Source organism: Acytostelium subglobosum, assembly GCF_000787575.1.
Source record: "Acytostelium subglobosum LB1 DNA, scaffold: scaffold1, whole genome shotgun sequence".
In the NCBI taxonomy this organism is placed as follows: domain Eukaryota; phylum Evosea; class Eumycetozoa; order Acytosteliales; family Acytosteliaceae; genus Acytostelium; species Acytostelium subglobosum.
In genome coordinates this window covers 736521-747810 of record NW_012236531.1, presented here as the reverse complement: position 1 = coordinate 747810, position 11290 = coordinate 736521, and the positions used below count along the sequence as shown (strand labels likewise).

At 40.5% G+C, this 11290-nt stretch overlaps 4 protein-coding genes across 4 annotated transcripts; 1 reads left to right on the top strand and 3 right to left on the bottom strand.

Annotated features, from left to right (window-relative positions):
• Positions 1–104: 104 nt before the first annotated feature.
• Positions 105–1406, bottom strand: SAMD00019534_003140 (hypothetical protein; the record flags this gene model as incomplete). Its single annotated transcript, XM_012903747.1, has 3 exons — positions 105–348; positions 434–1301; positions 1391–1406. 3 exons carry the CDS (start codon positions 1404–1406, stop codon positions 105–107), a joined length of 1128 nt encoding a protein of 375 aa, XP_012759201.1.
• Positions 1407–1723: 317 nt separating this feature from the next.
• On the bottom strand, positions 1724–2533 carry SAMD00019534_003130 (hypothetical protein; the record flags this gene model as incomplete). The annotated part of the gene is made up of 1 exon (XM_012903746.1): positions 1724–2533. One exon carries the CDS (start codon positions 2531–2533, stop codon positions 1724–1726), a length of 810 nt encoding a protein of 269 aa, XP_012759200.1.
• Positions 2534–4280: 1747 nt separating this feature from the next.
• Positions 4281–7441, bottom strand: SAMD00019534_003120 (hypothetical protein; the record flags this gene model as incomplete). Its single annotated transcript, XM_012903745.1, has 2 exons — positions 4281–5138; positions 7025–7441. Coding segments are annotated over 2 exons (1275 nt in total), but the record flags the coding sequence as incomplete, so codon positions are not given.
• Positions 7442–8450: 1009 nt separating this feature from the next.
• On the top strand, positions 8451–8873 carry SAMD00019534_003110 (hypothetical protein; the record flags this gene model as incomplete). The annotated part of the gene is made up of 1 exon (XM_012903744.1): positions 8451–8873. A coding segment is annotated over one exon (423 nt), but the record flags the coding sequence as incomplete, so codon positions are not given.
• Between the last annotated feature and the right edge of the window lie 2417 nt (positions 8874–11290).

The window sequence follows — 11290 nt, the reverse complement described above, 5'->3', positions numbered from 1 at the left end:
GGTTGTATTAATAATAAATCACGAGTTACTTTAAAGTATTTGTCAATTCACTTTTATTGGTTGTTTGACTGGTCGTCCAATCTTTCCATTGAGAAAGATTACTATTACATACGTATATCTATATTCTCAAGTGCAATAATTTTGGTGGAGTGATACTCCTCGATGGCTTGGATGGCTGCAACACTCTCGGTTAAACTTACAGCCTTTCCTGTGCGACCAATGCGACTTGTTCTACCAACACGGAGGAGATAGGTCTCTGGATCAACTGGCATATCGTAGTTGATGACCAATTTACCGACCTCCACGTCTGGGCTACCAGCAAGAACATCTGTTGTGATGAGAATACGGCTGTTGAGTAGGTTCATGGGTAGGAGATATCGGTTAGGGTACGAGGGAAAGGGAATTGATAAATGTCAGGTGGTAGGGTACATACTGTTGACCACTTTTGAAGGAAACCAATCTCATTGAACGTGTCTGCTGATCGGTACCACTATGGATATAGGTGGTTGGAACACCGTCGGCGCCGTACTTGGCGTATACCTCCTCAACAGTTGCTTCAGAGTTGCAGTATACTATCACAAAAGACAAAGTGTGGTGATCGGTAATATCCTTCAACACACTATACTTGGTCTTTGGGTCATTCACCGAGTAATACTGATCGACGCCATCGAGATACCTGGCATTATGAGTCAAGATCTTGACTGGATTTTTCATCAACTTCTCTATCATTGCATCGACGTCTTTGTTCATCACATTGGGCATCAAGACAACCTGGGTTGTTGACTTCAAATGACCGTAGATCTCGTAGACAACATCTGAATTTTTATGGAGAATCATTTCGTCTGGCTCATTCAGAACCAACATATTGACATTCTCTGTCTTCATTGAGAACCTGTCGATGAGAGTGAGGACACGGCCGGGGAGACCACAGACAATGTGCACACCAGCCTCGAGACGACTGGTATCATTGCTCGTGGGCTTGTCGATGGCAGCAAGAACTTGAACCTTTGTGGAGGCTCCAAATGAGGTCAAAGTCGTCATTGTCTGCAAGGCAGACTCGCGTGTAGGAGATAGGATGATCACCTGGGTGGACATGTTGCTCTGATCCACAACTTGCAGCGCAGAGATTGATAGAACGGCTATCCTGTCTGAGGAAACGGGTGTCTGTACAACATAGTCGCCTCCCTTGATGATGGGAAGAATGGAACGCTGTTGTAAGTCTGTTGGGCTCTGGAGACCAGAGTTATGAATACCCTTCAACAGTTCAGCTTGCAAGTTCATCTCCTCAAATGTTGAGAATACTTGAGAGCGAGAGGAGAGTGATTGTGAGTGTATTTTGTGTAAGTTAGTTTGTCTAGTTGACCATTTGTAGTTTGATTGTCAAACATACCATTGGTTTCGGTCATTTTATTGAATGATTAAGTTATGTTATTGATTAGATAGTTATATAATATATGTTTGATTAATTAACTTATGATTGATATTGATAATGTTACTTTGGGGCAAGTCGATGACTAGATCATTAGGATCATTGACTTTATTAATTGAAATCAGTTAATATCATCAAGGTAGAGCCGGGTAGGCCCTTGTCGTCAGTAAAACAAGTGATGCAAAGATTCGAAGAGGGCCATTTTGATTTTGTAGTCTGACTATCTTTGCACCGGGATATTTCTGAAGTGTGGTGAACAGGGGATAATGGTACGATTCCAAAGTTTTGTTTTATTTATTTTATGTTGTCGTTCTTGTTAATCTTTGTTGGTGGCTGTTGTTGAATGGTTGTGTTATCGACTTGGCTATCTCCGCTACTTCCTCCTCGGCCTCTCTTCTTGTTCATTGCTTGTTGCTCCTTGTACTGTGTGAATATTGATTGAATGATTGTGTCCGACTTGAATTGAGTGCATGTTTTGACACCTTTTAGTTGGAGAGCGGCACCAATATCCAATAAATACTGTAACATTAAATGATCTTGTCGTCTGACCAAATCCATGGTGAACAGAGGAAGAATGGTTGATTTGATTCGTTCCAAGACCTCTTGACCAAAGTGTTTGAGTATACATTCCAACAATGAGATACGATTCACATTGTCATTCAAGAGTACCTTCTTCAAAATCAGGTACATGGTATCGTCCTCGTGACCATTCTCAAAGACACTTGATACGCTAGTCTTTTTGACATAATTTCTAAAGTTGATTGACACTGGTGCCAATCCAAAAATCATTTCGACTTGTTCCACGTTTCCACACTCAACGGTGTATTGACGGTAGCTAATTGGTGATATCAAAGTTGGATGATTGGTATTCATGTGCGTGATGAGATGTGTCTGATTCTCCAAGATCGCTTGCCTCATCATTTGATCGACACCTTCACGAATTGACACCAATGCTTCCACAACTTTCGGACGACGGCCGTACTCAATGGCCATGTCAATGTCTCCAATCTCTCCGATTCTCGCCCAGTACGATGTGCTGGTTGTGAGGTGGCTGTCCATGAGGTACTTGAGCATGGCATACTTTGGTCGACCAGTAATTGTCATTTCAAACAACCACTCTCTCTGGATGTTGATAATGTTGGAGAATGTACTCGACCATGTCGAATCAATTGAGAGCCACAGCAAGTCGCAACTGATCCTGATGGTGGATCAATGATGGTGCATTGTTGATCATGTACTCCCATCGCTGGGTATCAACGAACAGTAACTTGAACTTGTTCAGGTCAGAGATGAGGAACTCGAGCATGTCCATCGATCCTGTAAACACTGTGAACTTTAAATGTGTTTGGAATTTGATGTTGTGCTGATTGAGTAGCTTGAGCAACTCAAGTTTGAAAGCACAATTGTGATCACTCGTCATGAACATTTTGTAGAGTTGATAATCGTCGAGATTGTAATTCTGCTTGGCCTGATCCACGACACCAGTGACCATGAACTCAATGAGTAGCTTGGCCTGTGTCAGTGTACCATTTTGGACGATTCTGCGAAGCAAGGAAACATCACGGCCACTGTGTGTAGCTAGGTGTTGAATGAGAATGCAATCACCTGTTGCTATGTAATGGTCCAATCCAAAGCTGAGATCCCACCTCGAGGATGACCAATGTTTGTCTAAGTAAAAAAAGTACTTGACGACGGCCAGTCGGTACTCATCATTGATGATGGTCACCTCCGGTACAGTTCTTCCAAAACTCGCCATCGCTCTCATTGCATGCCCTCTTGACTTTGACAGAAATATAGTGGCTTTTTGATCGCTGATTGGATGATTGATGCCCAACACCTTGTATTTGATCATGAGCTCAATATGTGCCATTTGTTTATCCAATGTAACATTGTACAAGAGGTCAAAATCACCAATATTTGAGGGTATGTATGTTCCATCTTTGGGCGGTTGATGGCTTGACACCAACTCATCGATAAGTTGTTGGTCGCCAGTGAGGTGGACATACTTGACATGATCGTGAGCCAATGAGCGGACAAGATTAGGCAGCTCCTTTGGAAGGAATGACAAGGATGATGCGTCTAAAACTGATCTGATGAACTTGCTCGAACGAGTATAGAAGACATGTCGAACAATTTCCGATTGATCAATGTTGCTTGACCATGTGAGATGTCCATGTTCCAGAAGGTACTTGACCATCTCGATATTCTTGCTCCCGATAGCTGACGCCCAGATCCACTTTTGATCAATGGTGTTGAACTTGATTGGTTGTGATTGGTTGATCAGTGTATGAGCGATATGGACGTTGCCGGCTTTGATCGAGCACTCCAAAAAGTTATCAGAGTTGAAACTGGTTTGAAAGCGACTGTAAACCATGTCGAATGTTTCCTTGTCAATGTCACTGCTGAGCATATCGAGGAGGACCCCCTTGTCAGGCGTGTCAATATGCATGTTGCGTTTGATACGATCACGCAATAGACCATAATTTCGTCCATTTAACATCTCTTTGCAGCTTGTCCAATGTCTATAATTTAGACGACTCCTATATATATTTTGGATTGAGTCCCACTTGTTTGACGATTCACTATTGATCAGTTTGACCAGTGTTCTTTGATGTTGAGCATCGTGTATCTTTTGAATCTCATTCACAATCGATCTAAATAGTACTCTATTGGTAAGTACTGATATTATTAATTTGGTATTATTTGTTGTAGTTGTATCTTTATCTGTATATGTCATCTTGGCAAAAGTTGAAAATGTTTGGGAATCCAGGCATGACACATGTCAAACTATGTTCGTTTCCCGCATTTAGAAGATTTATTTCGTCTATCTCCATAACTCTGAACTTCCTTAGTACTTCTTTGGAAGGCCTCTTATGGCCTTCTTCTTGTTGATTGCTTGTTGCTCCTTGTATCGTTTGAATATTGATTGAATGATTGTGTTGGACATGTAATGGGCACATGATGTCACTGTGTGATTGACTTGGAATGTTGCACCAATATCCAACAGGTGTTGCAACATCACATCATCCTCTTCTTTGACAAGATCCATTGTGAACACTGGAAGAATGATTGATTTGATCCCAGCCAAGTCCTTTTGATCAAAATGTTTGAGTATACAATCCAACAGAGCGATGCCATTCATATTGCCAATGAGTACCTTCTTCAATATAATGTACATGGTATCAATCTCATAGAGTGAGCTTGACTTTTGAGTATAGATATTCAAGTCAATTGACACTGGTACCATCTCAAGGAAGATGTCGATCTGCTCCGTGTTGCCACACTCAATGGCGTATTGACGGCAGCTGAATGGTGATATCAAAGTTGGATGATCGGTCATCATGTGCCTGACGAGATGTGTCTGATTATCTTTGATCGCTCGTCTCATCATCTGATGGACACATTCATGTATTGATACCGCGGCAGCCAACAACTGTGGATGACTGACGTACTCAATGGCCATCTCTGCAATGTCAATGTCTCCACTCGCTCCGATCCTGTCCCAGTACCGTGTGTCGGTTGTTATGTGATTCTCCATGAGGTACTTGATCATCGCATACCTTGGTCGTCCAGACAATGTCATCTCGAACAACCATTGTCGATGTTGATAGTGTTGGAGGATGTACTCGACCATGTCGAATCGATTGAGCGTCACGGCAAGTAGCAGTTGATCGTGATGGTGGATCAATGATGGTGCATTGTTGATCATGTACTCCCATCGCTCCGTGTCGACGAACAGTAAGTCGAACTTTGCTACCTTGTTCAAGTCTGAGATGAGGAATGCAAGGATGTCTATTGACTCTTCAAACACTATGAACCTTCGACGCCTTTCGAATGCGATATTGTATCGGTTGAGTAACTTGAGAAACTCGAGTTTGATCGTCGAGTTGTATTCTCTCTTTATGAACATGATGTAGAGTTGATCATCGACATTGCTTTGATTGACCAACTTCTCAATGATGCCACGGTGCTCTGTGGCAAAGCACTCAAGTATCTTGGCTTGTGTCAGTGTGCCAATTTGGATGATCCTACGGATCAAGGCAATATCACGGCCATACCTATGTGTGGCCAGGAATGGAATGAGTACGCAATCACCAGTAGCAATGTAATGGTCTAACAACCCAAAGATGGACGTGCTCTTTGAGTTTGATCGATGATTGGCCAGATATTGCACGAGTTTGACAACTGCCAATCTATAATCATCACTGATGATCACCTCTGGTTCTAAGATTGCACCTCTCGACATCTTTCTAACTCTCATTACATGCTCATTTGAGTCTGACAGTAGTATGTTTGCTTGTTGATCAGTGATTGGCTTTAGGTTCAACACTTTGAATTTGATCATCTGCTCAATGTATGCCACCTGTTGTTCTAATGTAGCATTGCACAAGAGGTCACCATCATCGATATATTGAGATATGTATTCTCCGTACTTGGGTTGTCTAGGTTGATGGTTTGACACCAACTCATCGATAAGTTGTTGGTCGCCAGTGAGGTGGACATACTGGACGTGATCATGAGCGAGTGAGCGGACAAGAGCTGGCAGCTCCTTTGGAAGGAATGACAGGGATGATGCGTCCAACAATGATCTGATGAACTTGCTCGAACAAGTGTTGAAGATAAGTCCAACAATCTTTGAATAATTTATCTTGCTTGTCCATTTGATGTATCCACTTACTACAAGGTACTTGATCATCTCGATACTCTTGCTCTGAATGGCCGACGTCCAGATCGACTCTTTGGTAATGAGATAGGACTTGATTTGATGTCTATGCTTGAACAGAGTCTGACATTGTAAATATTGACTTTTGGTAATGTTGTTGAAGATGATTGTTGTTGTATATATGTTGTTAATGTTGAGGTTGTGTCTGTCATCTTGGAAAAGTGAGGATGTTGAATAATGGTTGGACAATGAAGTGGGTCGATGTTGTAAGTTGGTATTGTAATAACAGCATTGTTTCCAGGAATTGTTGACATGTCACGAGAGTATTGAAGTCATGCATGCGATGTTGACCAAGTTAAGTTGGTAAGTGTTGACACTATATATGTAAATCGATCAATCAATCTTAGTGACTTTAGTAGGTTGGTGTTCATCATCATCATTGACTTGTTGTTGTTGGACTGATGCCTCTTCTTCTCCATCGACGCTGTCTCGAACTCTCTTCTTATTGTTGTTCATTGCTTGTCGTTCCTTGTATTGTTTGATTATTGATTGAATGGGTGCACTGGACTTGTAGGCTGAACATGATGCTACACCTTTAAGTTGGAACGTTGCTCCAATGTCCAAGAGATGTTGTAACATCACAATATCATTCTTCTTGATCAAATCAATTGTGTATAATGGGAGTACTATTGACTTGATTCCAGCTCTGACCTCTTCACTCACATGCTTGAGTATGCAATCCAATATTGGCCGGCCATCTTTATGATCCACAATCGCTGTCTTCAAATCACTATAATGTGCACAACTATTAATAGCTGAGTTGTTGGGGAATTCGATCTTTAGAGGTTCCATTCCAAGTAGGATGGAGAGTTGCTCCAAGTTGCCCTTCACAATGGCCAATCCATGATATTTCTCAAAGTTGGTAGTGATCAAACATCGATGATTGTAGTACAAGTGAGTGAGAGTTGGGTCTGATTGAATTTGATTGCCTGTTTAAACATTAAGGATACACGTTCATCCAATGATTTGGTCTCGTTGGATGATCGTTGAACATACTCGATGGCCATGTCTGCCATCCTAGTGTCACCAATCTGACCAATCCGCTCAAAGTATGTTGTTGATTTGGAAGTGTGATGATCCATCAGCCATTGGAACATGTCATAATCTGGACGGCCAGCCATTGTCAGTTCAAACAACCATTCACGATTGTAAAATTGCCTGAGTCCATAGATGAGTTGGACAATGTCATGTTGACCAAGCATCACAGCAAGTTGAAGTTGTTGAGTGTGATTGATCAATGATGGTGACTTGTCGAGAACATACTCCAAGTGTTTGATATCGATGAACATGGAGTGAACTTGACGATCTTGTTGCGGTCGGACACCAGGAACTCGAGCATGTCCATCGAGCCTTCGAATATCGATTGACTATTGGTTGCTTTGTCCAAATGAATATTGTGATCGTTGAACATCATGAGCACTTCCAGTTTGAGTGAGCTGTTGTGTGATGTCATGAACACAGGGTAGAGTCGATTATCAATACTGGGGTATTTGCCGAGGTCTTGGAACAAAGACGTAAGCTCTGGTTTGGATGGTGTTGATGAGGAGTGTGAAGTTGATGAAGAAAGGGTGGATGAAGTGGAATCTGATGACATTGAACTCATCGCAGACACAGAAGTAGACTATTTTAAATAATTGCAATTGATTAATTGTAATCATTATCAACCCTCCTTGGAACTGGGCGTCGTTTATCATGTGCCAACACATGCCATCTTCCTGGTGTTGGTTCATCGTCTTCAATCTCGATCACTTTTGGGGGTTGAGCTTTTCTTTTTGGACTGTTTGCTTGTGTTGGAATCGCCTCATCAACATCAACAATCTCATGACCTCTTAAAACACTCAATGGTGGTTTCTCTTCATCATTATGTACAACTTGTAATTGATTCTTTGTGTAATAGATCTTACTACCTTCAACTTTGTACAATGGTGGATATCCAGGTATCAGCAGCAATCTCTCAATAATCTTGACAACAGGATTCCATTTAATATCACCAGCTCTGAAGTTACCAAACACTCTCTTCCTAGTCGTATAATCAATAGGTTCATCCAACTTAACACGCACTTTCATTCCTTCATTCAACAAATCACAACTGTCACCAGAACAAACAACATCATCACTAACAGGCTTCTTCTTCTTTGGGTCAACCTTGAATCTCTCATTCATTGCTTTGATTATCTTTGGCAAGTCTTCAATCCAATGTTTACTTGTCTCACCTGTCAACATCTCTTGTGCAGTCATCCTCTTCATCAACACAGCACCCAGGGTCTTATTCCTTGACTCAACTATTGCTTGCATACGATGTCTATCAGGTACACCATATTTTATATACACACCTTTATCCTCAAAGTACTTCTTTGTCTCACCTTTGAACTCACTTCCAGGATCCATTTGTATTTCTTTTGGAATTACCAACATTCCCCTTCGATAAATTTCCATAAAAGCATCCTTGACAGCAGCACTACCCTTGGTCTTCAATGGTTCAGCATCTGTAACACGATTACCAAGATCAACAACAAGTTGTCAACAACCAGTGCATATTTGTATCCATTATCATCTGGAAGGAACAACAGATCAGCTTGTTGTTTCAATCCAGTCTTAAACACTTGGATATGTGGCATGTTCAGACCTTTGTCTTTCTTTGGTTGTTTGTATAGTTTGTACAACTCCTGTTTGTCCAAATACGCTTTGCTCGCTTTGATGTCCTTAACCTTCTTCAGACCATAAGTTTGGTAATATTCATTAGACATATATATGGATTGGGATGAAATTAGAGAAAGAATACATAGACAGGACAGAGCAGCGAACAAAAGATGGGAGAGAGAGAATATTCGCAATCGTACAAAGAAGACTAAAAGAACAGAACCAACGGAAAAGGTAAGGAAGGAGTTTGAATATAGAATCAAAAACTCAAGTGGAGATTATTATTATCCAGCTTACCAAAAACAATACAGAGAGGATAAATCAGAATACTTCAAACAATACAGGCAACAACGTAAGGATCGTTTAAAGAATAACCAATAATTATAAATGTCCTACATTGACTTATTCAATGATTTTGAAACCACAGACATTACAATCCTAGATAGTCTTATTCTAACTGGTCAACTCAACATGGAAGTAAACACAAATCAGATTACATTTGGCGTTGAGGACCAAGTTACACTCAATGTTAACACAGACAACAAATCAGTAATCACTCTTCCATCATTCACTCCAAGTGCCAATATCATCATCTCAGAGACAGATCAAACAATCAATGGAGTCAAGTCATTCATGGATGGTATTCTCCTTGGTGATTCATATGAACCATTAAAGAATTATGGAACATACAGAACGATATTTAATTGGGTATATGGAAATCAAGTAGTTGAAGGAAGTGCGATCATTCAAAGGATTGGTAACTTGGTATCATACACAGAAATAACATTCCCTGCATCTACATCAAATGACTTTATTAGGTCCGCTCCATTCATTTCATTTGATATCTGGGGAAAGACAACAATTCCTATGTTCTATCAAATTAACGTTCCAATACTTGGAAGGATGTTATGTCAGAATGGACAATTGATTATTACTGCTCAAGATGGATCATCAATACGTACTACTGATCAAGTGTTGATAGTACATCCAACAACAGTGAGTTATGTGTTAGATAAATGATATTAATCAATCTCATTTATCGTTTAGTCTTACGTTTGCCTCCTGTCTTTGCCTTTCGTTTGCCACCCCCATCAATTCCATAAGAGGTACCTCCAGATTGTCTCTTGCGTCTTGGTTTCTTTCCATATCCAAGTGACTCTGCAGCAGTACCAGCAGTACCAGCAAATGGTACACCTGCTACATCCAACGCTTTGGCAGCTCTACTAATAAGCTTGTGTTCTTTAACAGCCGCGTGTGCTTTCTTGATCCAGTCAAAGAACCCGTCCCCGTGTTGCCCAAATGGCAATGGTTGTCCTCCAAGACTTGTATGTCGTTGATGATGCAAATCACTAATCATTCCACCACGATGATGATGTCGACCTGATCCATATGCGTCTATCATTGCCGCCTGATGATGTAAAACCGGATGTGAACAGTACATGTATATTAATTGAGAATAAATTGTTGATTGAAGTCTTGTCTAAAATCATTTCCATTCCTGGATATATACAAGAAGTGATACATCTCCCTAGTGGCTGTGTTATACATGTCAACAAACTTCTTAAGTGGCATTGTTAAAGACAACTCATTGTATATTGTCTTCAATGTGTCATCACTCAAGTTCTTAAACAACAACACATAATCTAAATTGCCTGTCCTTATTGACCTTGCAGTGTCTTTCCATGATTGTGTACTGATGATGATCTTGCTCCTGAAATGTCGATGAATCTTCATCAACCGGGGTATAGATGGGTCTTTCAACTCATTGGACAAGTCATCAAATATAATAATATATTCTGGAGCAACCGCTTTGGGTTTCTTTGGTGGTCCTTGTGGCTCATCAAATGAAGTATCTGTACCAAGTGGAACAGATGATGGACCGATCAATGTTGTCTTGATCATTGGCATACCAACAGGCCTTAATGGTGTCGCTTTTGGAACACCTATTGATGCAATTGGTGCTTGAGGACCTTGTAAAGAATTGATCAATGCATCCAAGTAATTCACTTTTCCATCCTTGATGCTTACAAATGTCTGGAATGGTATTCCTCTTTTTGTCATTTCAGCTTGAATTGCCAACCATGCAGCATCATTATTAACCGTTGCACAAAATATGATTACCTTGGTATTCTCACCAGTACAATCATCAATAATCTTCTTGATTGTAACAGTCTTGCCACTATTCTTAGGAGCTGTTATTAATATGTTGGCACTCACTTGATCAAACAATTTCGAACCTTTGATCAACTTTGGTTTCTTTGGTAGTTTGATTGGCTCCACCTCCACATTATTGATTGTCTTGAGTGATATCATTATATTAATACTTTACAAACTCCAAAGCAAATGTTACAGGTACATTGTTAACCATCCTGTTTCCTTTATGATCAACACATTCAAAATAATATGAACCTTGAATGAACCTCTCACTCTTATTTATGTATTTGTAATTGGGTGCCATGAAGTTGACTTGTTCAGTTGAACAAAACATAATATTGTCA